This window comes from Prunus dulcis, chromosome 4 (assembly GCF_902201215.1).
Source record: "Prunus dulcis chromosome 4, ALMONDv2, whole genome shotgun sequence".
NCBI classification, from domain to species: domain Eukaryota; kingdom Viridiplantae; phylum Streptophyta; class Magnoliopsida; order Rosales; family Rosaceae; genus Prunus; species Prunus dulcis.
The window spans coordinates 17844387-17871613 of NC_047653.1; the positions used below are offsets into that span (position 1 = coordinate 17844387).

At 38.6% G+C, this 27227-nt stretch overlaps 1 protein-coding gene and 1 long non-coding RNA gene across 2 annotated transcripts; both read left to right on the forward strand.

The window, feature by feature from the left end:
- Positions 1-13732: 13732 nt before the first annotated feature.
- Positions 13733-16082, forward strand: LOC117626531. The gene is made up of 3 exons (XR_004585587.1): positions 13733-13970; positions 14862-14925; positions 15836-16082. It is a non-coding gene; the product is annotated as an uncharacterized LOC117626531 (long non-coding RNA).
- Positions 16083-18987: 2905 nt separating this feature from the next.
- LOC117626630 lies at positions 18988-25819 on the forward strand. The gene is made up of 10 exons (XM_034358408.1): positions 18988-19609; positions 20163-20293; positions 20422-20484; positions 20626-20715; positions 20899-21064; positions 21553-21745; positions 22889-23727; positions 24236-24847; positions 24931-24996; positions 25504-25819. Exons 1-10 carry the CDS (start codon positions 19031-19033, stop codon positions 25609-25611), a joined length of 2847 nt encoding a protein of 948 aa, XP_034214299.1. The 5' UTR covers positions 18988-19030; the 3' UTR covers positions 25612-25819.
- The last annotated feature ends 1408 nt before the right edge of the window (positions 25820-27227 follow it).

Sequence of the window (27227 nt, forward strand, 5' to 3'; positions counted from 1 at the left end):
GAGACATTGGAGGATTGTACTGCTTGTTAAGGAGAGGAGTTGTCGTGCACACCAAGATAGGTCACACTTGGGTTTTTATTTTTCTTCAATTTTTTTTTCGCAGCAAGGACCAAGTGGCTGGTTAGTGTCGATTATGGCCGTCACCTGTTTGTTGCTGTTGATTGTAGCAATCACCTGCTGTTTGCTGTCGACTGTGGTCAGTTGCTGTTGTGGGCCTGCTAGGGTTGCGACCTCTTGCCTTGTGCTACTTGGGCCGCGGTTTTCCTTGGGCCACGTCTTGGCTTGTGCTGGCCGGCTAGGGCAATGTCTTGCTATGATACGTCTCGAATAGCTGATTTATCCAAAGTTTTGTTACATGTGAGTTTTTATGGCCAACCGACTTCTACCTTTTGCTTGCAGTTCATAAGATCAGTAAAAGGCTTAATCTCGAGCCGTACATTGCCAAAGTTTGTCAGACCATGAAAGCAGGAACGTGGTCTGCCCCCAGCTGGTGATGTTTAGAGATGGAAATGTTATGGTCTCGACTTGGATGATCAACTCGATCTTCTGCTTGAGGTGAGCAGGATATCGTCATGGACACAGATATAGCCGAGGATTTGGTAGTTGGTGAGACGATAGCTGATGAGTCTACAGTCGAGTAAGATGAAGCCAAAGAAGGCGCAACTGATGAGGCTGAAGCTGATGCTGTGAAATAAGTAGCCAAAGCTGACGAGTAGGTGGCTGTAGCTGATAATCATGTAGTTGAGGCTGATAAGTAGGTGGCTACAACTGATGAGCAAGTAGCCGAGGCGGTTGAGACTTGAGCTGAAGAGCACCAAAGAGAAGGAGTCTCATGCTAAAGTTTCAAAGATTAAGACTTTTCTTCTTTGTAGATTTGTGGCTTTAATTATTGGTCTCGGTTAACCACTTCATCTGACATGCTGAACTTAGGCATGTCAATTGCTCACTGATATTTTTGAACTTTTGGATCTGTTGATTGCCTGTTCTTTGTTAAACTCTGGCCAGTTGGTCACTTTACTATAACAACTTCGACTATTTCTTTAACTTCAATTTGCACTATGTCTTGTGAATTGATTGAGTGTTTTGCTTGAATATTTACTCATCACCTGCTTGAGGGGTGTTCTTCTATTTTTCCTTTAGTATGTTTTGAACGTTGTCCTACATCTATTTTAAAACGTTTTTGGATAGATGCATGTGTCTCCCTTAGGACGTTTATTGCGATCATCCCGTGACTCCCTTAAGAAGCTTTTAGTTGACATGCATCTCCCTTAGGATGCTTTTAAACTAAAGCATACGTCTCCCTTAAGACATTTATGGCAAAGAAAACTCTCCACTGACCCTTGTGTTTCTTTGCTACCAGAACAACGTTAGCAAGCAATTTTGCATATGAGACTTCTTAATAAAGCCGACAGCTAGGAGGTTGTCGCTCTCGGCTTCAATGATTACAACTCGCTCCAGAGCAACGTTGCATCTCTTTTGCACAACTGGCTTACTAGCTGGGTTGACATGCAGTAGGTGATTGATGATTTGCAAGTCAATTCCAGGCATGTCAGACGGTGACTATGCAAACACGTCATTATTGTTCTAGAGGAAGGTAGTTAGTTCCACCTTCTCTTCTGGGCTTAGGCTCAAGACCATCCACGCTTTTCTCTCTAGCTTGTCAAGATCAAGGGATACTAGCTCAATGTCCTCCTCGGGCTTCCATCCTTCTTCAGAAGAGGCCTCTAGAAGAATTCCCTCGACTTGGTCCTAACTTTATGATTGCTATTGGAGGGGTAGCTACTCCCTTTCCTTTTTGGTTTACTCGACTGTTAGGACATGATCTGCTTCCTCATCCGCTTATTCTGTCCAACTTACCGGTATGAACTGTACTTGTTTGCTCTTCTTTAGCTCTTGGGCGGAGTATCTTCTAGCCATTAACTGAACACTATTGATCTGCCCGGTACTGCCTCCAGGGATTGGTTAACGGATTTTCTGATGAGTGGAAGAGGTGACAGCTTTGATCTTGCTAATCCAAGGCCTGCCCAGGATGCCATTGTAAAGGAAACTTCATCAATGATCATAAAGGTTTGCGAGTTGATTATTGGTGGAGAGTAGACGTCGAGGTTTATTGTACATACGGTAATCAAAGTCGAGCCATTGAAGCTGGTCAGTGACTTGGCTAACTTGTTGATCATTGTCTCCATGCTCATCTACTAGACGAGCTAACAGTTGTAGGATGTTAGCTGCACTGACCTCATCTGCGTGGGTTTGATCGATCACGGCTTAGGCAATCTGAATACTGATGATGAAGGTGTCATTGTGCAGCAGATCAAGGTCAATCAAATCTTTCTTCTAGAATCCTATCATGGAATCATCTTCAATTAATAGGAGGCTGGTTAAGATTTGTGAGATAACAGTGGCCTATTTAATCTTCCTCTTCTTTTTTTGTTGGTCAGCGTAGACTCCTAAGAATCAGATAAGATTGTGTTAATCCTTATAACTTTCTGGAAAGGTTCCTTGGATGTGTTGTGGTCCTTGTTTTGCTGGATAGCCTTCTTTGCTGCGAACTCTGTGCATTGGCCTTCTCTCACCAGTTTTTCGAGGTGCTTTTTCCAAGCAAAGAAGTTGTTTGTGTAATGCCCATGTGTGTTATGGAAAGCACAATACCTTATGATATCCCTCTTGACTGGATCTTGCTTCAAGGGTGGTGGTCTTTTCACCAAAGGCTTATATTTCACTTAGGCTAAAATTTGATGTATGGGGATGGAGAACTTGGTGTAGTTCTCATATGCTAGAGCTTCCCCTTGGGTCTGCGACTTACACTTGCCATTGCTCTTTTTGTTGAACGTGTCACTCCTCTGACCTGCTTGTTTGGTCGGTTGGTCAACCTGCCTAGTATAGTTCTCATATGCTAAAAATTTGATGTATAGGGATGGAAAATTTGACATATGGCGATTCGATCGTCGTCCCAGAGCATGTGACGTTCCGCGGTCGCAAAGACCTCTGCTAGAGTCTGGATGGGAACGATAGTCAGCTCATGGTATAAGTCATGCTCAGTTGGCAAGGCTTCTTGAAGGCAGAGGACGCGATTCGGTCATTGCATCCTATGATGTTTGCCTTTTCTGCCTTGAATCTCTTCATGTAGTCTAAAAGGGATTCATTGTGCTTCTTGTGCAAGTTAACAGATAGTCAGTGTTCTTTTTGATAGTCCAATAAAAAGTGTAATCTTTCAAGAAGACGAGGGTAAGCTCCTTAAAGCTTCCAATTGACCTGGACGAAGGGGTATGGAACTAGTCTTGGGCTACTCCTCGCAGGGTCATTACAAACACCTTGCACATCAATGCGTCTTTAGCTTTGTATAGAATCATAGCACTCTTGAAGTGCTTGAGATGGCTTTCGAGATCGAAAACCCTCTTAAATGGCAGGATCGGGGGAGCTGCCTCCTTCATCTTGTTAATGAATGGTGAGGAGTTCACTTGGTCTACCTTCTTGCGCAATGACAGGACCCGACCCAATTTCCACTTTGGAATTCGAGCCAAGTCCTGTGCGTGTCCGACACCTGGCGAATGTCGGGCACAAAAGACCTTTTTACCCTTCTGACTTCAATTTTCTCTTTAAATTTCCTTAGACTTCTGCCGAAAATTCGGCAGAACCTCCCCTGTATTTTTGATTTATCCCAAAATATTCACCTGTCAAACAATCTCAGAAACCCTACCAACAGCCAGACTAAGTCAACAAACAGATTCCAACCTCAATTCCTTATGTTCAATATGATATCAGAGCATTTTCTAGGGTTTTCAAGGGTGCAAGGATTTTCTGCAAAATTTTACCTTGGCGCAGAAACTATGATTGGCCCGGTGGTGGATCCAGCGTACTTCTACGGCCTGGGGGCGAAAACAGGTTGAAAATGTGAGTGGACCATAAAATAATGTTCTTCAAAACGATTCTCATAAACATAATATCCCCCATTGTAAAAGAAATTTAGCTAAATAAAACTGAATACTTACGTTTTATATCACGCATAGTCAATTCAAGGCATTCTATATCAGTCATGTTCAAGCTTGAAAGTTTCATACAAACCACTGAATTCAAAACTTTCATAAAAGTACTGAAATCAACGCGTATAAAAACTCTGTACTCAGACCTTTCATAACTGAACAAATAAAAAGGGATCTATGTCCGAAAAATCAGAAAAACTGATTTATAGTAGCTGAAAATCAACATTTAATAAAGAAACTCAGAATCCTTTGAAAATACCACCAGTATGTACCCCTGTCACTTCCGTCAATTCCCTGGCAGGTCTCGGGCGTCACACAGACTACTCGAGCCGCAAACTGGCGAAATCAGGGGACTATGATCAGCCCGTCCCGCCGGCAGATTCCTCGATGACACCAAGTCAACTCGAGTCGCTCTGGCAGGATACAGGGGACCGTAGTCAGCCTGATCCGCAATCCTGGCAGGTCTCGGGGACATAAAGTCAGCCGAGCCGCAATCCTGGCAGGTCTCGGGACACCAAGTCTGCCGAGCCACAAATCCTGGCACTCACGGTCCGAGCGTCCCCGAAACTCGTGAGGCAAGTCAAGTGCACTGACTGAACTATAATCAGACTAGATGTCCGTAGACATCGGTCCGACTATGGGTAATCACCATAAAGAAAAACGGGTACGAGGTGGTTTTAAAATAATGTCTTTTAAAAAGAAATATCTGAATAATAACTGTAAAACTCAAGTCGTGCTGCGGTCTTAACTGATTCAAAACTCAAACTCTGTTTCTGTAACTGGTAAATAAGCAGCACCGACTTATAGCATTATTACTGTACTGCTCATATTCAAAATCGTATTAAAACTTACTCAAAGACTGAATGAAGAAACTTACTCAAATAAACTCATTTACAAGACTCATGTAGATAAAATCATTTATAAAATCTATTTTATATAAAAGCACATCAATTCATATAAAAGCACATCAATTCATTCATGAAATCTGATTTATGAAAGAAGGTCCACTCACAGATGGTCTAAGCTACTTCGATCCCTCAGAGGTCTCCTTTTAAAATCCTGTCGGGCTCCTGGTGCCTTACTCGATCGATGTGGTGGAGAAACGGAGGAGAAATCTGAGCTGGAAGTTCGGGTGGCATTCGGGCGAACCATCATCGGAAATCATGGTTTTCCGGCCAGATTTCGGCACCCCCGAGGCTGGTGTTGGTCGGAAAAGAACGAGGGTCGAGTCACGGTTCCAACGGTACCCACGGCGGAGATCGGTTCCAAGTATGGTGGCCGTGGCGACGAGTTGAATGGATGGAGGTCGCGGGCGGTTTGGCTGCGGGAGGAGAGAGAGAGAGGGCTGACGGGGGAGAGGAGAGAGAGTGATATAAATATCTGACTTTTTGACCAAATTACCATTTTGCCCCTCGCGGTTTTTAGACCATAACTTCTTCGTTACGGCTCCGATTCGGGTCTACTCCGTGTCTACGAACTCCTCTCGCCTCGCTCTACGCAATGGCGCAAGCGAAATTCCCAAATTCTTTTTCGATTAAAAAGTCAGATTTTCCCCCATTAAAATATGCGAGGGCAATTTGGTCATTTTGCTAAAAGATATTTTCCTTACCTTTTTAGATATTTTCTTTCTTTTTGATATTTTGTTTTGGGTTCTTACACGCAAGGCATCCTCCAAGTATCCTTCCACCTTCAAGTCTCGAAGTCAGCCATTCACGAGCTTCTTGACATCTTCTGCGCATAGTGCTTGTTGGAGAAGTTCACGATGTAGGTGTCGTTGGTCAACTTCCTCATCAGCTGTAGGGGATGTTCACCTCAGTTGCCCTGCTGGCAGCGGAATATTAGTATATTGAACTTGTGAAGGATTTTTACAGCGCATGGCATGGGATTTGCTCTTCAGTGCTAACCGGTGGGAGTCTTCCTGCATGTTCTCCATGAGGATGGCCACGAGGCTGATCTCCTTATAGGCCTAGCAAGCATGGATATCAGACTGTGCCCTGCGTGAATGTTGGTCCTTAGACCTAACCTCGAACGGATACTCGATCTATTCTAGTTGGGGCTCGCGGATGCTTGTGACATGCTTGCGTGTTGCACAACATTTTCTGTCTTCCTCCTTGCCTGCTTGTTCATGCTCAACCTACTTGGGACATCTCAAAACAGCCTCCCAGTGCGTTCGTCCATCCTTCTCTCTTCACCATTGGATCCACGACTAATGTCTTGGACCAAGTCAATTTGCTTGAGAAGCTGCCCAACCAAGTTGCTTTGGTTGTCTACTCTTTGAGTTTGTTGGTCAACTCTAAGACCGAGGCCTGCTTGACTGCGTGAATTAGGAGGAAAGAATTGTGTGGAGCCTAATTGCATGCGGGCTAGGATTTCGTTGGAAGTATATGCGGGAGCTGCGAACGTCAAGCAAGGTCCCAAAGGAAGGATTGGTTGCAATTGCCCCCAGATCGGGCCGTAGTTGGGGGCGGTAGCAGGATTGCTGTGATGAGAGGTTGTGGCTATGCCATGGGTGAAAATTCCAACCTCGGTCATGGGGCCATTAGTTGGATTTTTGACTTTGGCCATGAGGCCCAACTGGAGGTTGTCGACCTCGTTTAAAGGATCATTCATCGGCCTGACTGACAGATCGTGAATCAGGTTGATTGGAGAATCGTTTATCGAGTTGACCGAGGATTCGCAAGTTGGTCACCAAGTCATTGGATATTTTCCTGATCATTAGTGAAAAAAATAATTAGTAGGCATGATAAAAGCATGATTATATGCCAATTATAAAATCACATGCGCCTTGATAAAATAATTGAATTATTAAATAATGCATGTGCAATAATTTTATAATAAAACATTAATGTTTCACGAATGGCAACGAACTTTTTGGGTTTTGCAGATTGGAGGTTGTTGGTTCCGATGACGCTGGTGGTGTCGCGAAACGATATCAGGATGGATCTCCACGAAACTTGGCCACGACTTCCTATTTTTCTAGAGATACTTCGTTAGCGAGTTGTCGGCATCAGGTGGTGGAACTTCATGCTGGGCTTCTACTGTTTGGATTTATGGGAATGGGATGGTGTGGTTGGCATGACCAGGCAACGGGCGGAAACCGTCATTTCGATGATGGCAGCGGCTGTGGAGAATTTTCCAACGCCGCCTAGGCTATTTTCCTGCGGCTAGCGACAGCACGAGTCTCCAGGCATGGAGATCAGAGATCCCTGGTCATGATGAGACAGATTGGGTCGCACGTGGTAACTCGGTGGTCTACGCCGGTGATAGAGCAGATCCATAGTTTTCTCCTTGCTAAGCTATTTTTTTTTTTTGCTCGTTATGCTTTTATTGGGTGGCTAGAGGAAATTCTGCCAGACTGTGGTGATTATTCTCACCATGATAATTTGAGGGTTTCAGATGAAACTTATGATGGAAAGGAAATAGATTTCCCTTGACCAATATTCGAGAGCATCGCATTGAGTATATTTTGAATCTTTCAATGAAAGCACCAAAATGTTTGAGCAAAATTTCGTGCTAAGAATATTCACGGGTTGATTCCTCGACCTTTAATCTATAAATAGATAACAATATTCATGATAATTTGGGGGGTGTTGGCCAAAGGCCCTCCGATGCCTAAGTTAGTTCAATTGGATCTTGATAAAGATAAAACAATAACTAAAATGGATGGAGTTTTATGCCATGGGGAGAGCCGGATGGCAGACCCGTGTGTGGTGGCACTTAGTCGTGTGGGAGAAAGAGGAGAGAGAGTGGCGGCAGGAAAGGGTTTTACGGGATAGAAAAAGTTAACTTGAATGTCTTGTGTAGCCATGTATTTATAGGCTCTTTGTATGCTAGGGTTTGAAGAATAATCCTTATTTGGTTAGGATTATTCTTACCCATAAACAGGAGATTGGAATTAATCAAGGAGATTTGATGGAAATCTCATCCTTGATTTTGGGAGATATTCCCATCTTAAATCAAAGATAATTTTTCTAATTAAATATAATTTAATTAGGGTAAACAATTGACCTAAGGAATATTCATTTTTCACATGTTGCCCATCTATTGGTTATCGAAATATGTGTTCCCGCACATAGGTAGCAAGAGTTGAAGAAAATCATACGCTTAAAGATGCCTTTCATGGGTCTTGTCGGTGTGGGTGGTTGTTGTGGTTGGGGGAGGTGGCTGGAGTTGTTGCAGGGGAATGGTGGCTAAGGTTGCTGAGGGGGTGGCTCATGGGGCTGGGCCGAGATGAGGGGAGAGAGGAGTGAGAGTTAATGTTATTTAATTATTATTTTTGTTTAAAATATTTAAAAATAAAGAGTTAACTATAGTTACAAGAATGGACATGTGTCTTTTTGTTTTTTGTTTTTTTTTTTTGAGGACCTTTCCTATTGCGAGGACGATAGCACACTAAACTCACACACACTACACGGATGCTAGGACTCGAACTCAGGACCTTGCCTGATAGAGTAAATACTTCAAACCACTACACTAGTAGGTCCTTTGTGATATGTGTGAAATTTTTAAAAAGGTAGTAAGGATACACCTTGAGTTATATAAATATAATTAATCTCTAATGCGGATGTTCACATTTTCATTAACGTTCAGACTTTGTGATTTCCTTACCTTCTTGTGCTTGCAAATCAACTCAAATGACTTCCTCACTTTTCCTAGCACTGTATATCACTACATAGAAAGTATAACACATGTTCCATTGTTTCTATAACACATGTCCTCACTTTTGGTATCACGTTGATATCTAGCTAAATATCTGTATATCAACACCTATCTCAACAACTTTTTAATATTGAACTCCTACACGTTTCTTTCACCTGAATGCAAGGTTTTGAGGTATCTAATTGTAGTTATTATTATTTTTTTTTTTTCAATGATAAGACTGTTAAAACAACACATCCGCATATTAAGAAAAATGAGGACGTCCAGATTAGAGAAAGACTATATATATACACGTCTTTTAGCTTAAGGGGTGCGTTGAATTGCTGAGAGGCCTTGGTGATTGTCCAAATTGGTGAAAGGTTTCACTCAGTTAGCTCAATCATAAATAGATAAATTGACAAGTGGGATAGGAACCGGATACACCAGTTTTGTCGAAATACTCTGACGAATTTCCTTTGCGATACAGATAGGAAGCGGGGCCGTGGTTGGATGGCCCAGCTTCCTGGGAACCCGCTGAATTCACGGGCGGTACAGCTTCCCAAGAACCCCTCGAATTCGCGGGTATATATATTATTAGTTCCCCATCTATTTACCATAAGAATGAATTATTAATGCATGAAGGTCTCCCCGTCAAGTTCATCATATGCCAAAAATTAGCCATTTAGGGTAAAATTCTACACCAAGAGAATCCCAAAAAATTTATATGTCCATTCTGTTATCGAGTAAGGAAATAGTTGTTTTCTTTTATTCCTGACGATATGTTTGTACCAAACCACATTAGACTCTGGATATGAGTAAATTGTCTATGTCAATTATTTGGTGTGAACTGGTATTATTTAATTACCTAACTATGTTAAACGAATTGGGCTTTTAATTCAATACTTACCTGACTAACTAATACAATCTACACACTCTGGTTTAAATAAAATATACTTAATTATAAGGCTAGAAAAAAAGAAAACACGCTTTCTACGTGAAAAATCATACACTCTTAATTATGACAATACACGCTTAATTTAGGAGCATAAAACAAAGCAACACCCTTCTTTTTCTTTTTTTTTTCTTTTCTTTTCTGTCAGCCTTATAAATGTGGACTAATAATTCGCTTCACGAAATTGTGGAGTTTTTCCTTTTCTTCTTTTGTCCATAAGTGGACCTCAAATTGTGACAGGTCTTATGTCTATAGAAAAGACCTTAATGGCATGGTGATATGTCTACTTCATCGTGGAATTTGAAGACTTCCTTGTTTTTTTGCTCTAACTTTCTTTAGCATGTTAGATTTAACGTATTGTAGAAATTCAATAATTCTTACATATCTCAACTTCAAAATTTTGTTAGCTACATGTGATGATGCTGGTGAGGTGACAATTTTCTTTTATCAAAAAGAAACGGGGATTAATATTTCAATAAGAACTTCCATGAAAATGATCTCTATAGCCAAAAAAAGCTAAAAGCCAATGGAAACTGAGACAAAACTAGACTGGGATCTAGCAATCCTATTAAAAGTTTGAAGTATCCATCCATTCAACGATAAATACTGCCTATATACCTAATACATAAATGTATCCAAGAAAAATCGCGATCCGAAGTAGAAGTGAATGCATAGTCGGAGAAAATAATGTAAAGTCATCATCGACATTTTAACAGTCAATATTAATAAAATGTTTTAGCTTGATCTGACAATCTGTATTAATAACGTGCTTATGTTTATTTATGCATATTAAATCCCCGTTACAATAATTTTCGTTTTGTTTATTAAGTCAAGAAACTAGAATCTTGGCTCTTGGGAGATACGATAAAAGCAGAATCTCAAAAACAAATTATGTGACCCATTACCAGATTCCACTGGGCCAAGAATCTGAATCTTCTACATGTCAGCTGCAGCAATGGATCTTATTAATTTGGTTTTCAGAGATGGCAAGTTTTCCCATACTCGCCTTGTATTTGTCCATTACTTTATTCCACAACACAGATTTGACCTTTTTCTAAAAAATCAATTTTTATGCATATCATATAGATTTATAATGAAAAGTTGTTTCCCAAAGAAAATTACTTTTTGAAAAAAATAAAATAAAATAAAATAATGAGCTTCTGCCTATCTTTTTTTTTTTTTTTATAGGACTTTTCATATTGAAATTGACGATAATATACTAAATTCATACACAATACACGAATACTATGATTCAAACCCAGAACTTTACCTGAGGGAGTAAATACTTCAAACCACTACACTAGTGAGTCCTTTGCGCCTCTGCCTATCTTTTTAATAACTCAACTAAATATATGAAATTATTATTACTACTCTCCCAATTAGTGGACTTTTTTATTTTTATTTTTCATTTTATCTTTATTTATAGAGAACTGGATATTAGACATGAACTCTTATTTCTTTTTCTTTTTTTTTTAATAGAATATTGTTTTACATATGAAGTAGTGTGCTTAAATATATATTTTTTTCCTTTAATGACGACAATTTTGAACTATTTAAAATTTTAATTACAAGGCAACTTTGATATATATATATATATATATATATATACAATTCCTTTCTATTAAGAGATTCCTCAAATAATTTTATTTGAAAGACGCTCTTTAGAATACTCTACAAAATTTTTTTTTTCCAACGATCAAAACTATCTACTTTTTAAGTCTTCATAAATAGATCATCCTTGCAAAAAAAAAAAAAAAAATAACAAATTGGAAACTGTTTAGATATCTAATTGTATCCTACAAAATCAATGAATACGGTGATTCAAGAAAGTATTAAAATTTCAATAATTTAATTGAGTGCTCAAATGATATCGGATTCAAGTGATTTTTTGGAGAGATGATCTTCGAATGAATATCTACCAAATAGATAGTTTGGATTAATGAAATACAATGTATGGTGGGCCCTACAAGAGTGTTCCTCAAATAAGCTTATTAAAGGGATTCCTCAATGGAAGCTCACTATATATATAGAGAGCTTTAGTTGAGGGATCCCTCAAATAAGGGACACCATTGTAGGGCCCACCACGTAATGTATTTCAACGATCCGAACAATATAATTTTGAGATATTCACTCAAAAATCATCTATGCAAAAAATCACTTGAATCCGAAACCATTTGACTACTAAATTAGATAGTTGTTATTATATTTTTTTCTTGAAGCACTGTGTTCGTCTATTTTGTTGGTACCAACTAGATGCCTTAAAGATTTTCAATTTGTATGATTTTTTGTAAGGATGGTCTATGAATGAAAACTTAAAAAATAGATAGTTTGTGATAAGTCCATAAATTTACACATTTATGTACTCTCTATACTTAGTTTTTGTAGGAGAATTTGATTTAAAAAGAACTTATTACTTTATTTTTTCAATTTTCAGCTTTCCAGAGCAAGTAATTCGTTTTCAATGGAAATATGATATTTTGGTGGAGTTTTAGTACAAGACCAGTTGCAGATGAAAGTTAAGATCTTGAAGATGATTGTGAAATTTTTCTAGAATTTTCGGAGCAGCCAATAAAAGCAGTCTTTGAAGTTAATTCAGCATAAGGTGCAATCCAGTCAAAACTGTGCTACTGTGGAAGAATGATTATTTGAAGACTCTCCTGATTTGTCCTCAAGGCGTGCGATATATGGCTGGAAAGATAAGACAAAGACGTACAATTTAAATATTATTCCCTAATTTTCTTGGAGGAGGAACGACCCCAAACGTGTGTGCAAATTAACTGACGTGATTTCCCAGTCCAAGTAAGAAGATGAGTCAATTATTTGTCCATTTTGGATTTATGTTTTAGTTAGGTTTTTCTTTATTTTTGGGTAGTTGAAAAAGCCCAGCTAGGGTAAGAATAGACGTGTGGTGTTTTATTTAAGCATGAGAAACAACTCCTTTGGGGTCACGCAAAGACTATGAAAAATTGGAGACATCGGAAGAGTACTGCAATTGGCTAATTTTAATTTTTTTTCTTCCTTATGTTTTTGCTTATGCCAAATTCTATGATTATATGTAACTTATTTTTTGTTGCTAGGGCATGATGTAGACCTAATATGATAATCTAGTTTTCTTATTTTACCTATCTATTGATTGCCGTTTGATGTTGGATTCTTAATCACTGTGCTTAATAACTTGGTTGATTATCTTGATGCTTGATCACCATCTAGAATTTTAATTGAGTTAATCGGATGCAAATTAGAGTAAATATTGTACTTAATTTGAGGCTTGCTTCTTGTGATTAGGATTTGTAATTCGTTTAGAGTAAATATCATACTCCGAAGGTTTACATGCTTGTTGGAGGTTTTCACTAATCTTAATGAGTTTCTATGTGTTAATATTTGACCTAAATACCATAGGCGAATTGCATGTAGGAATATACGAGTTAGCCCAAATACCATAGGTAATTCATAAAAAAAGAAAACTAAGCGGCGACATTAAATGGTTAGTTAATAGGTAGATGAATAAGAGGCTAGATCGGATTACTAGTGGTGAATTCATTGTCCTAGTGCTTTTATCAATTTAAATTTCTCATCCTTGTGTTTAGTGACTTTCTACTTGTTTTGTTTTTTAATTTTGTTGGTAGTTAAATCATTCTTTCAAAAACCCTTTTTGTGTTTACGTGAGTGTGCTACGTGTTTAATTTTTTGTTTATATAATTAGAGTAGTTAAAGTATTTTGTGAAGTAAATTAGGTTAGACTAATTGAAAGTTGAACTCAATCCTCGTGGGAATGACCTTGTATTTGCCATACTAAATTACAATTGACCTCGAGCACTTGCAAGTATAATTTGTGTTTAGACTAATATTTATTGTAAGAACCCAAACCAAAATATCTAAAAATTAAGATTTCTTTATTCTAGACAAAAGACGGTTTTGCCCTCACATTTTTTTTAAGGGAAAAATTTGACTTTCTGATCGGAAATGAATTTGGGAATTCCGTTTGCGCCGTTGCGTAGAGCACGGCGAAATGAGTCCGTAGACACGGAGTAGACCCAAATCGGAGTTTTAACGAAGAAATTACGATCAAAACATCGCGAAGGGCAAAATCGTAATTTGAAAAAGTCAGATTTTTAACCCCTCTTTCTCTCTCTCCCGCGACAGTTCTCTCTCTCTCCTCTCTCCCTCTCCCGCGACGCAGCTCGGGTCCTCACTTCCAGTCGCTCCCGTCGCCACCTCAGGGCAACTCGATCTCCGGCAAGGGCACCATCACGTCCGCCTTGGTCTCGCCGATCTTCCCCGACCAGTCGCCGGCCGTGGCACGCCTGGAAACGATCGGAAACTGCAGATTTCCGACGGAGCTCGCCCGAACTTCTCTCCTCTCGATCTCCTCCGTTTCTCAACCAAATCAGTCGAGTGAGGTATGGATTTTCATCTATTTCTCGTGCTCTATCTGCTGGTTGGCTGGGTTTAGATCGATTCAATCTCTAGATCACTCGATTTTCGATTTGAAGTTTGGCCGAAACTTTGGCCCTTCGAAACTACTGTTTCCGGCCACTTTTTGGGGGTGGTCCAAGAACAAAAGTGACTCCAAATAGGGTGTTTTACCTAGGGTAGGAGTTTGGAGTCTCGGTTCCACGATTTTTTTGGCACACCCGAATCGCTTTGGACACCCAATCTGGCCGCGCGTGTGGCGGCGCGTGGGCCAGGGTGGTGGCACGGCTCTGACCAGTTTTGAGGTCCTCGTGTCGTCACGAGCGCGTGGGAGTTCGCGGATCTCAATTCAGAGTCCGTTTGAGCCCCGAACGGATTTTCCATATCGCGCGATTCGTGAGTGCAGTATCGTTTAACCGTTTAATCGTGCTGAATTTTGGATATGTCGGTCTACGTGATTTCAGGATAGCGTAGGATTCGACGGATCGCGAATCGGAGTCCCGGATAACCCGGAATCGCGAACCCTGGGGCTAGGGTTAAGGTTTTAAGCGGTAACGCGATTTTGGCCGATCCGACCGTCCGATTCGGATCAAATTCGCAGAACTTGGTTCCCGTTGTATGAGAAACCTTCCGGGAAGCTCAGATTGGCCATCGGACACCGTGGACCCCACAGGTCCCGGGTCGGCCGATCTTACGGTTTCTCGCTTAACAGAGTATCGGACCTTCCAAAATCGGTCCCAGTGTCAAAAAGGGCTAATGTGGGCATAGGAGTAACTCAGGATGAAATGCACATATTTCTAGGAGCCGGGGGCAGGGTGTTTAATTTAAAAATTCTATTTATTCAGCAGTTTATTAATTTATTATTATTGAATAAGCAGGCACCAGGAGTCCGCCTAATCATCAGGAGGGACCCTCGAGAGGTCCAGCTAGCTCGGACCAGCAGTGAGTGGACTTTTCTTTCTTAAAAGGATTTTATAATTATATTTCATATTTGATCTTGAATAAATGATTTAGTATAAAATTTATTATGCAAATGCTCGTATTTTTATGAAAAATTAGCTAAGCAACAGAATTGAGATTTTTGAGCTAAAACAGTAGCTTAGCCCAGAGTTAGCCGAATTCAGAGGATAGCAGATTTTATCAGAAACAGTGATTTTAGACCACCTTGTACCCACCTTACAGTTGGTGATTACCCAGAGTTGGACCGATGTCGACGGACATCCGGTCTGATTTCAGTTAGTCAGTGCACTTGACTTGCCTCACGAGTTTCGGGGACGCTCGAACCGTGAGTGCCAGGATTTGCGGCTCGGCAGACTTGGTGTCCCGAGACCGCCAGGATTGCGGCTCGGCTGACTCTGTGTCCCCGAGACCTGCCAGGATTGCGGATCAGGCTGACTACGGTCCCCTGTATCCTGCCTGAGCGACTCGAGTGACTTGGTGTCATTGAGGACCTGCCGGCGGATCAGGCTGATCATAGTCCCCTGATTTCGCCAGTTTGCGGCTCGGGTAGCCTGTGTGACGCCCGAGACCTGCCAGGGAATTGACGGCTATCAGGGGTACAATTAGGTGGCAGTTTTAGAGGATTTTAAAGTGTTAATGCAGTTATTAATTCATGCATTTCTATCATTATCTTTGACATTCTGCATATGTTACTCGAATATATTATGCTTATTATGTGAACATTTATATCATGATGTTTATTTACGTTTAATAGGATATTCCGAGTTGATTACGAACAGCTTATAGTTTTATAACCCTATGTTTTTCAAAACGGGGGTTATTATGTTATCAAATGTTTTCTCGAACATTATTTTTTGTCCACTCACAATTTTAACTTGTTTTTCGCCCCCAGGCCTTAGAAGAACGAAGGAAACCACCCGGGCCATCAGCTTAGCTCCCGCCCCACCACCAAAGTGTATGATTTCGTTGTAACTCTTTTGTTAATCCTGTAAATTTTGTATAAACATGCTCTGATAACCTGTTGAACATAAGAAACTGGAGTTGTGACCTGTTTGTTGACGTAGTCTGGTTGTTGGTAGGATTTTGAAATTGTTTGGCAGGTGGAAGACTTTGGGTATGGTCAATTTACAGGGGAGACTCTGCCGAATTTTCGGCAGAAGTCGGAAGAGAATTTAATTAAAGAAAGGGTAAAAAGGTCAATTGTGTCCGACATTCACCAGGTGTCGGACACGCACAGGAGTCGGCTGGTTTTCAAAGCGAAAATTGGGTCGGGTCCTGTCATTTATAATCTCCATTTTTCAAGTTGTCTAAAATTCACAATAGTTTGGATTCATAGGGTAACCTAAAAGGTGTCATCTGTTGATGCTCGGATGTTATTACCATGCATACGCTATGTATTTTCTAATACCATTCCCTGTTTACAATAGTTTCCACACAATAATAACGTCTAAATGTTCACATAGGACAAAAACTATATATATACCTATAATATCAAAGAGGTATGAAATTATTATCATATTATATAGGACTAACAACAAAACACCCCTTAGATGTTTGGGATCATTCTCAATTTCGGCCATGGGGTTTCAATTTCATCAATTTACACCTCCCAACATTTTAAGATTCGATTAATTTACACATTCCATTAATTTGATCGTCTAGTCTTCTATTAAATTGGCGTAACAAGTGAGGGATCCATTTTTGTGCTGATGTGTGAGTAAAATTAATCAAACAAATCTTTTAAATAATAAAATATAATATTCTTTTAAAAAATACTAATATTTTTAAAACATGATTAAAACAAACAAACAAAAACCAAAGCCTTTCTCAACCAGTCATCCTCTCTGTCCCCTATCTACGTTCTCTGACCCACCCCACTGATCCGCTGCCGACTCAGCCCAATAGACCCTTCTTGACCTCGATGGTGCCCTAACCTCGACCCACCAAGACCAGGGGATTGAGCTTCCCCCAAAAATTACAAAATCAAAATTTGCTGAAAACGAATGAGATGACATCGCCCAATGGATTGGTAGCCCCACGACTACGTTGTCGCCTCTGCCATGGCCTACGCCCAATAGCAGTGCCAAGCAACGACCAACATCCAACAAGGATGAAGGAGGGGGAAAAAACTGACCAACATCCAACATTGATCATTTCTAGTTTTCTAGGTTGAGCAGAGGAGATCTTGAGGTGAGGCGCGATTGTTTGGAGGCTGACAGGACAGAGGGTGAATGGTGGGTTAGGGAAGGGAGAAAGTTGAATGATCAATTAATCGAATCTTAAAATATTGGGTTATAAATTGATAAAATTGAAATTTCGGGTCTCAAATTGAAAATGACTCAAAATATCAGTTAACCCTATTACATATAATCGCACACAAGCCATGAAGATGACAGACGCGACAAGGATCCAATCATTTTATACAATAAAAAGTTATGAATCTATTATTCTAAAAAGGTGGGAAACTGAATCAATTATTTTTGGGGTTCTCTGAAATGTCACCGTTGTTTATTGAGCAAGAATGTATTAAACAACAATAAAAACCCACTTGCTCTGCCTCCTTCACGTATTAATTGTCTAATGACCTCATACAGAGAATTTGTCTAAACATCTGGGCTAAGCTGAAACTTAATTACCTTTTCAAAATGCAACTCACTCTAGCTATAACCAAGTAAAAATAATAGTAAAATGGTGACAATAAGAATCATTACTGTATCAGAAAATCATTCATGAAAATATAAAATTATGTTTTAATGCCATGGTGAGGTCAGATGAGTACTTACGTTGGCATGTATAAAAAAAATCAACATGATCATCGATCAAAATTCACAATTTGACGTTTGCAACGTAATATTTTTTCTTATCCAACATATTGTGTCAACACAACATATCAGACGATTTAGTAAGAAAATATTACCTTAGAGATACTAAAACGATCAAAGACATGATCAGACGGCCACAATGATCGAATGATTATATGATTTTATTGGGTCTTCATCTAGCAGCTACGTAGAAATTCCTTGCGATGGAGGAGTTGGTGTGAGTTGGATCGTCCTTTCAATAAAGTTGAACTTTGGGAAAGCAAAAGACTTGTCCGAAAGTGTATTTTTCATGGTGGTAGTGTGTTATCCTTATACAAAGGAATAATATATTGACAAGAAGTCATTAGAATTAGGTAACGAAAACTGGAAAACGTTACGAACTCCTACGAATGACGATGCAGTTATTATAAAACAAACAACATAGCTAAAGTTACCAAATGTGTCCGGAAAATCTATTCACTAAATGATATGTCAGTATATAGAAAATATTATATATGAAGTTTGTTTATTAATATGATATCTCTAGTATGATTCTGTCAATATATGTATTATCTCGTCAGTATACACGCTAATACCATAATTGTTAACAATAAACACCTTATAAAGTAAAACCTTATATTTGAATCAATCATACGCCACAAGATGATTTTTTCATGAATGAATAAAAAAAAATTGGCGAACAACATTGATGGTGACTGGTAGGACTCTTTAATACAAGGTAGAAAAATAGGTAAGAAGCTAACTCATCTAGGTAATATCTCACATGCTTTGTAATTACTATTGTTGGGCTTGAAATTTGATGCAAGATTCTCCATCTCCTATAACTACCCTCCTTCCAACCATATGTGGATCCCCACAAGCACAACCTTCCATTGTTGGGCTTGAAATTTGATGCAAGATTCTCCATCTCCTGTAACTACCCTCCTTCCAACCATATGTGGACCCCCACAAGCACAACCTTCCATCTCTCTCTCTCTCTCTCTCTCTCATGGTCCTGTGGAGTATGGAGGCCATAGAAAAGAGCAGTTGTGTTCCAAAATTGGAAGTTAGTTCTTTAAGGAGTTGAATACTGTAAGTCTTGTTTTTTTGTTCAGATATGGTCCATATGCGCCACCACAAAAGATTTAAACCAACCAAACTTGTACTTGGCACCACCTATATATCTTAGTTTTGAAGCCTCTCTGTTTAATATCTGCCTCTCTCTCTCTCTCTCTCTCTCTCTCTCTCTAACTCTCTCTTACCTTTTTAAGGTTCTCAGGGCCACCATGTCCATATTTCATTTGATATTCTTCATCTGGATCCTTTTGATAGTGAAGTGTCTTGTAGCTCTTGGCTCTGCTTCATGGTGCCAACACCAGTTTCTTGCCCAAACCAATAGACAATTTGAGCAGAAGACAGATAGGTTTTGGGAGTTCAAAGAGCAAACCAACAGCTGGGTTGAAGTTCAATTGCCCTATGATCTGGTGTCTTGTCTTAATGATAACTGTACTGTAGTTGGTTCAATTGAGGGAACAAATAACAAAGAAAAGCACATAGAAAACCAATCTGATGATGTTTCAGGAAAGAGGGAGAGGGTAAAAAAGAATGATGGTTATGGAGGATTGGAGAAGGAGAATAATTCTGATGTGGTTTTGCCTCTGAGAAAGAGAATTTCTTTGACCAAAATGTCCGATATGTCCATCTGGGTCACTGGTGAAAGTGGGTCAATCTATGAGAGGTTTTGGAATGGGGTCCAGTGGGTGATGGCACCCCATGATTTGCCAATATCAGGAGCTCATGCAGTCTCTGTTTTTATTGTCAATCATACAATTCTTGCTCTCTCTGAATCAGGAAATCTATATCAGGTACTGTAATTAACCCACCAGTCGCACAAATTTATATCAGTTTAACTCTTATAATATGAATTCATCTTTCTGAAATATATCAATATATATATATATATATTGTAATCTTCTTCCTGCTTCTTCCAAATTTTACTTGGGTGGGAATCTATTTTTAGATATGAACTAGTAAACCTTTGAGCAATTCATATGTGTAAGTAGATTTTCCCACTGTATTCTAAACTGATCACCAGAAACTATTTGATTTACTAGCTATGTTATATGAAAACTTGGATCCTCTGTGGATGTTTTTCTACTGATGTTGTGCTCATGTCCAAAACTATGTCGTTTCGGACCAGGAAGTTTGAAGAATTCATCATAAAACAGTTCTAAATCATCTTTCTCTTTATCTGCACATATCATATTCTTGCAGTCATATCATATTCATATTCAGGCTGATATAAACTCTAATTCATGGAAAGGGGCTTACCTTAACTGCAAGAGTGTTCTAGTCTTTTTGTACTAGCTGTTTTGTCATATACCTTCTTCATCATATGTTTCATTTCTGCACTTTCAGATGAAAATCAGTGAGAGCTCACAGCCTATTTGGGTAGACTTTACACCTATACTCAGTCAAAGCGCAGATGAAGAAGGAGAACAAAGTTCTGTGATCTTAATTAAGTCTGGTCTTGTTTCATATGATGGAGAGTGAGTATAATTTCACTTTTGGAGTGAAACTTACATAATAAGAAAGCTTACCCGAATACCTTCACCGAAAAGATTTAGAAAGTTGAGTATCACCTTATAACACCTTGATTTTGCTGCATTGCTGCCAGGAGAGTCTATTTCTGCACGAAAAAAGGGACTCTGTTAGAACTTAGAGAAATTGAGCCTCCAAGGTAAGAATCGCATATACACAAGTGAAACCATCACACCCAAAGCTGAGCCTTAAGTTTGAATTTCAGTCTCGATTTATACTGTAGATGTCGATGGGGAGACTCTAATTTCACTTGGGCGTTTGTGCTATAAACATAGAACAGATGGGTAGATCATGGACAACCTCCTGGTGCAAATGCTGCAGCAATAGCTGATGCTGCTGGTATTAGAACAGATGTAATTTATACCATAAGGTAACTCCTCTCTCTTGCATTTGCTCATGCGCTCATATCTTCGGTTAGTCAAACCATCATACAAGTCAATTAAGCTCAATGAAACCTTAACCCCGAACTCTTTGCTATGTCCATGGTTACTCAAAAAGAAAGGATAATTTTGAGGTTATCAAATACAGCATAACATGTAACTGTAAATTGCAGTTCTGCAGGTGATCTTTATGAATATGATAGGAGCTCAAAACCGTCATGGAAGAAGCATATATGGAGAGAAGGAACAGCTTATGATGCTTCTCTAATACCATTGACAGGGAGTACTTTACATGGTGCGAGTGGAGATCATTCTATTTCCCTGTTTCTTCTAACAAAGGTACTCCTGCATTTTCATATTTATCACTTCTAAGACTTACATTCAGCATTGAAGTGAAAAATAATTTGACAGATTTTAAGTGTATAGAAGGAAAAAAACTAAGTAGAGTTTGGTGGCCAGCAGTAAAAATAACATCTTTCTGTAATGGATACTCTAATAACAATCTGGGAACAACTCAAACTACTTAAGTCTAAAACTTATATAACTTTTAGATTGAGTATCGAACCTCAGGATGAATCTTGAAGATCCGAAAAAACATTTGTTCATTAGCAACTATATAAACATGAGCTACAATATGCTGATCATATAAATTTTTTCTTTTAACTGAATGCTCAAACTATTCAAAGCTAAAAGTTACCTTCCATTTAGAGAAGACAGAAAATTTGTCTCAGTGCTGTTATCTAAATGCATTACCTCAGTGCTGTTAGTGTCTTACATTTCCTTTCCAAATTTGAAAAAAACTCTCACAACATTTTGCGTATAAGCAGGGTGGTGAACTGGTAGAGAGACGACTGTACCAAAGGAAATGGAAATGGGTAGTTTATGGAAGTCCAAAGGATCAGCGCCTGACATCTATCACACCAGTGCTGCTGCAAGATGACACAAACGGAAGATTGTTCTCGTTGTTTTTCACCACATCCACTGGATCAGTTTTCGAATATCAAATACCAAGACAATCAGGTGAGTTGAGGAATTATTGAAAAGTCAATTATTCCAATCTTATAAACCGTACAACTTGAACAGAGTTTTCCCAAATTCAAATCTTCACCTCCTGTGATGTTAAAAAAGATAACAATGTGATAACTGCAAATGCATATTATATTGTTTGCCACATCACATAACAGAAGATTAACTTCAATTAGTTATGCTTCACTCAGGATCATATTTAGGAGGAACTTTAAAAGAAAAAATAAAACAGCTCCTTATTGGAATGAGCTGATAAACCAATTTCAACGCGAAACAGTCAACCTAATTCTCAATATAGTTTGCTAGCAAACGAGGTGCACTCATCTGTTCTATGGAAGTTTCATCCGAGGTTGCAAGGAGGTTATAGTTTAACATAAGCTCCACAAAAACTGTGCTTTCACATACTAGTCATTCAAGCATCTAAATAACATCCCATGACCCTAACCCCAAACAAAGTATAAACGTACAAAAGAGCTACAAAAGCAAACCAGACAAGAAAAGAAAACCAAAGTAATTTGCCTATCAAAATTTATGTGGCCTTCAAAATCGTACTTCTTCAAAGTTGATTTAAGACATTGATTAGTTACTGTTTAAATTTGTTCCTTGAGATTGAAAGATGGTGGGAAAAGAAAGGAACTAGACCACATAAACACTATAAGCAAAAGTGATGTTTTGCTGGACCTGATAGCAGCAGATAGTTAATAAGGCTAAGAAATTGCAGAGTCAAGTGATCACACGGCACCAACCATACTAAGATCCATGCAACTGAATTATGGTATAATCTGCACCTAGGAATCTTAGATTATTCATCCGCCTATTCGGCCAGGAAAAATAAGAAAAAGATAAAAGAAAGCAAGCATTATGTAGTAAGAAAAATATTATTCCATTACTACTTACGCCAACTTTTTTAAGCAATGTGTGATTGTACCTGTTTAAGAAATTGATAACCATGAGATCTATTTTTTTGTGAAGCATATTATAGGCATTCATGACCAACTGTACATTGAATTTTAATAAGATTAACTATGAAGCACTTCAAATTTTGATTTATAGAAGAGAAGCTGATAGACTTATGAAGATACAAAACTGAATTCTGAATGTGCACCTTAGATCTAAGAGTTTCCCACATTAATACAGGTATTGCTCAAGAGAACCAAATTCCAGAAGCATGGGTAAGCCATATACATCCCCTACATGCAAATGTTGCCAGAGGTATTAGTGGACTACAAATTCAAGTTGGTAGGATTCTGTTTCCACTGGATGATGGAAGACTGGCAGAACTTCATCTATCAGGCTTAGGTGGTGAAAACTCTGGTCCATCTCATCAAGTAAACTTCCGAAAGAAAGCGGCAGTCAAATATTTGTGGTCAATATTAGATGCCCCAGAATCAGAAGGCTGGAATGCAGAATACTGCACAGAACAGCGTGGACCCACAAATTGCATCACAGGCGTAAAAGATGAGCCAAATGATTTAGGAATTGCAAGAACAATGACAAGAAGGCGAAAAGGAAGCCAGACACAGCAGCATTACCTAACTCCAGGAACATCAGGTAGTGGCCCAACAAAACCTTTGGAAGAATACAGTTTTCCAGACAACTGGCTTAACACAAATTTCCATTTGAGAGCGATGCATGGAGGCAGATCATTTTTCCTCATAACAGATGGTGGTTTTACTTTTGAATATCTTTATACTGAAAATGTATGGATGTGGCTGAGGCATGAGCACTCAACAGCTATTAAAGGTGCACTAGGAAACTACAATGGAAGCTTGTATGTCGTTGACGCAAATGGCAGTGTGCTTCTAAGGGAAAGGAACAGCAATGATCTAGCATGGATAAATTGCACTGCCTTGAGGAAAGGAAGGCAAGTTGTTGGAGGTCCTCCATGGGATGGAATTCCTGGCAGAACTACGAGAGTGACAGCAGAAGACGCCCTCTTCTTTGTGAGCAGAAATGGCAGATTACTACAGTTCACGGTAAGTTTAGAAAGGAACAAAAAAAAAATAATAATAATAATCTACTTCTGTGAAGATTCGATGACCTTAAATTTTAAAAAGAAAAGATCACAAATATATTTACTACGGCAGATAAGATATTTAGAGCATTATCATAAGTCTGATGTATACCTCACTGAGCAACCATGAAACGAAAGCAAGAGCTTTCATCATAATTGATAACATGACTGTCATACATCACATTCATATCACCATTACCATCATCATAGTTGCATTTGAAAAAAAGTCAATGTTATACTGGATTTGTGACTACCAATGGTCATGAGCTTTTTGAGTTTAAACAAAAGGTTTTATTCTTTTCCAGTTATGCTAAAGGAATATATTAGAGGTATATGTATACTGGAATATATTTAACAATTTGTAAACATAAAATAAAAAATTAGCTGTAAAGGGAAATAATATTTTTATAATTTCACAGATGATGATATCACTACAGTTGGTGAGACTGACAACTTGTATTTTTCCATAGGTTGCCCTGAGGAAGTTCAAATGGAAAGATTGCCGAAACCCTCCAAATAACAAGATTGCCTCTATAGTAGATCAGGAACTGCTCAGGGAAAACATAGTGTTTGTTGTTGGAAGGAATGGTCGGCTATATCAGTATAATAAAGTGACTGAACTGTGGCATGAGCACTACCAATCTCAGCATTTGATTCTATCAAGACTGCCTGGAACTGCTATGAGGCCATCATTGCTTTCACTAACAGGTTCACTTTTCATGCTTTCAGTAGATGGAGGACTAGTAGAATACCATTGGAACACATTCGATGGATGGAATTGGGTAGAACATGGAAGTCCACATAAAGTTGTGACATTGGTTGGTTCACCCGGTCCATCCTTTGAAGGAAATCAACTGTTTCTTATTGGCTCCAATGGAAATGTTTATCTGAGGTATATGGATGAAATGACATGGAGGTGGAAGAACTGCGGTTTCCCTTTTTCGAGAAATGCGAATGTTGAAGATCGAAGAGGTGAGGAAGGAAATGACAAGGCACAATTCTGTACCGACGTAGACTTTGCAGCTAGTTCAAAGAAGGATTATGAAAGAGTTAATGACCTAAACAGTGACTGTAATCAAGAGGTTAGTAACGAGCTGCACTAATTGCTAATACATTGCTGGTGTGAAGTTATTAAGCTAATGCTCATTGGTTTCATTTTATGCAGGTGGCACCAATACGACCAATTCCCTTGGCTGAAGATTCAATAATCTTTGAGCTGAAAGATGGCAGAGTAAGAAATTGCTATCTTAATTTACTTGTGTTAATCATTTTCCTAGTAGAGAATCAAAAAGAATTCCAGCATAACCATGTGAACATATTCTGTAGTGGGAAAAGACATATAACCTAGAACTGCCAAACAATCTTCCATGATAAGAGCAATTTTGACAAACATTAACTAGGAGTCACAGAAATCCATTGCATCATTTTAAGAATTGTGATGATAAAGCCATATCCATCTGCTAGATCCTTAATGATGATGTCATTTATCAACACGTTTACTTATAAGCTCTTTAGATTTTCCTCATTTTCTTCATCAATTCTAACTTAAACAACACTCATTAGCGATGGAGCATCCTTGTATTACTACAGATGTATATAATTTTATTTCAATATGCTTTCTTGTATTACCGAAAACCTTCTTGCAAAATGTCATTGAAAAGAAAAAACAAAACCCACAATCTAAAATACCATTGTGAAAATTAATAAGGATATTGCTGAGTTTGATATTTCATTGCAGTTGGCAGAAATGCGACGAATAGAAGGCACGCATTGGATGTGGTCGCGTATAATAGGCACACCTACAAGCTTATGCACAGCAAGTTACTGGACTGCCTTGGCATCATGAAACAGCAGCACAGCACAGCTCTCTATGTACAAATCACACATCATGTACAGACTACTCTTCTACAATATTGCCCTTTTAACGTAGACACATCACAAGCTACTGTAAAGAAAATTCACACATTACCAACAGAACAGTTGTACAAAGCTATAACTCGATAGTAAGTTGAAATAAAACATTATATTCAATAAATGAAGGCATTTTCATTGTATCTCATAATGTTATACATATATCTCTCTGAGCTACTTATCCATCCAAAGTTCCCTACTAATGGCTGCTTCCATTGACATTTGTGAAAAATTGGCATGTTTTACACCATTTAATAGCTTCTTTTTTCTTTTTCTTTTTTTGGTTGTAAAACTGGATTGAATTGATAAATAGGATTAAAATATTAAACTCAAGGTTTCTAACATAAATAATCAATCTGCGTCTCTCATTATTAAAAGAACTAACCAGTTTTGGACTTGAAATGACCATATGGAGTCAAAATGTTAGGCAAGAGATGGGGTTGAGATCTCTAATTCTCATCGAATACCAAATTGATATGGTTGGTTAAATGATGAAGATTAGGTTAACAATGCAACGGCTCCAAACATCCACATGCTTATGCATCCTCACGATTTCATGCTTGTAAGAGAATTTCTAAGATTAGGTAAACTCTTGACTTAAGTGCTGTAGAACATTGAGTGTTCCCATTATGATCTTTTAATCCCTTGATTACTCCTCATGGCATGTAGGACATGCGTGCCTTGGTTATGTGGCATAGCACATGCTTGACTTGGGACATGATGCCTTGTTCGTCAAGTTTCACTAACTTCATAATTTAGATATGATGGGATCATTGGTTGAACGGTGGATCATGCTGGTGGTGTCCTTGTCTTTTAGGCCCGTGTTGCAAAAATAGGCTCGTTTGCGCCTCATAAAAAAAAGGTTAATCCAACGGCGTAAAAATTTGTGATGGTAAAGTTGTTTTTGCCAACTTTAAAAAATAAAAACGAAACTGTTACAAGCCTAAAAGCACAAGGGGTGCGAAATGTAATTGACCCATACATCCAAAATAAGAGAATCTCTCATAGTTTGATTGATAGAAACTTATTCGTCACATGTAAGTGAAACTTCCATACAAAAATTCTTGATTGATTGCATTCAGTAATCACTCTTTATTGAGCACATATACACTTTACAAATTATCAATGTCAATTGACAATTCTATGACTAAGAACTATTTAAGTTATGAAGGCTCGAGAGGAATGTCGACTGAACCTATTCAATTACTTTCCCTATCTTTCATTTTCTTTGGACTATTGTTTAAGTACATAACTATAATGAGACATTTGCTATAAACAATAAACTTGCCTTTTTAATAAAGCTAAAGAAGTTTAAGATATAAAATATTCTTAAAATATTATATCACATAATCGGCTTTAAGGTCATATTTGCAACATTGGGCTCCAAAGTTCATGTTCCTTTATTTATCCCCAAATGTGCAAGTATTCCATGATGGGCATAGTGGGTGATGTAGGCTTTAATAAATGGGGCTTATGACAGGTGGCCATGCCTCCCTCACCTCCATTAAAGACAAGTTACTTTTGATGTTACTTATGCAACTCATATTTTTT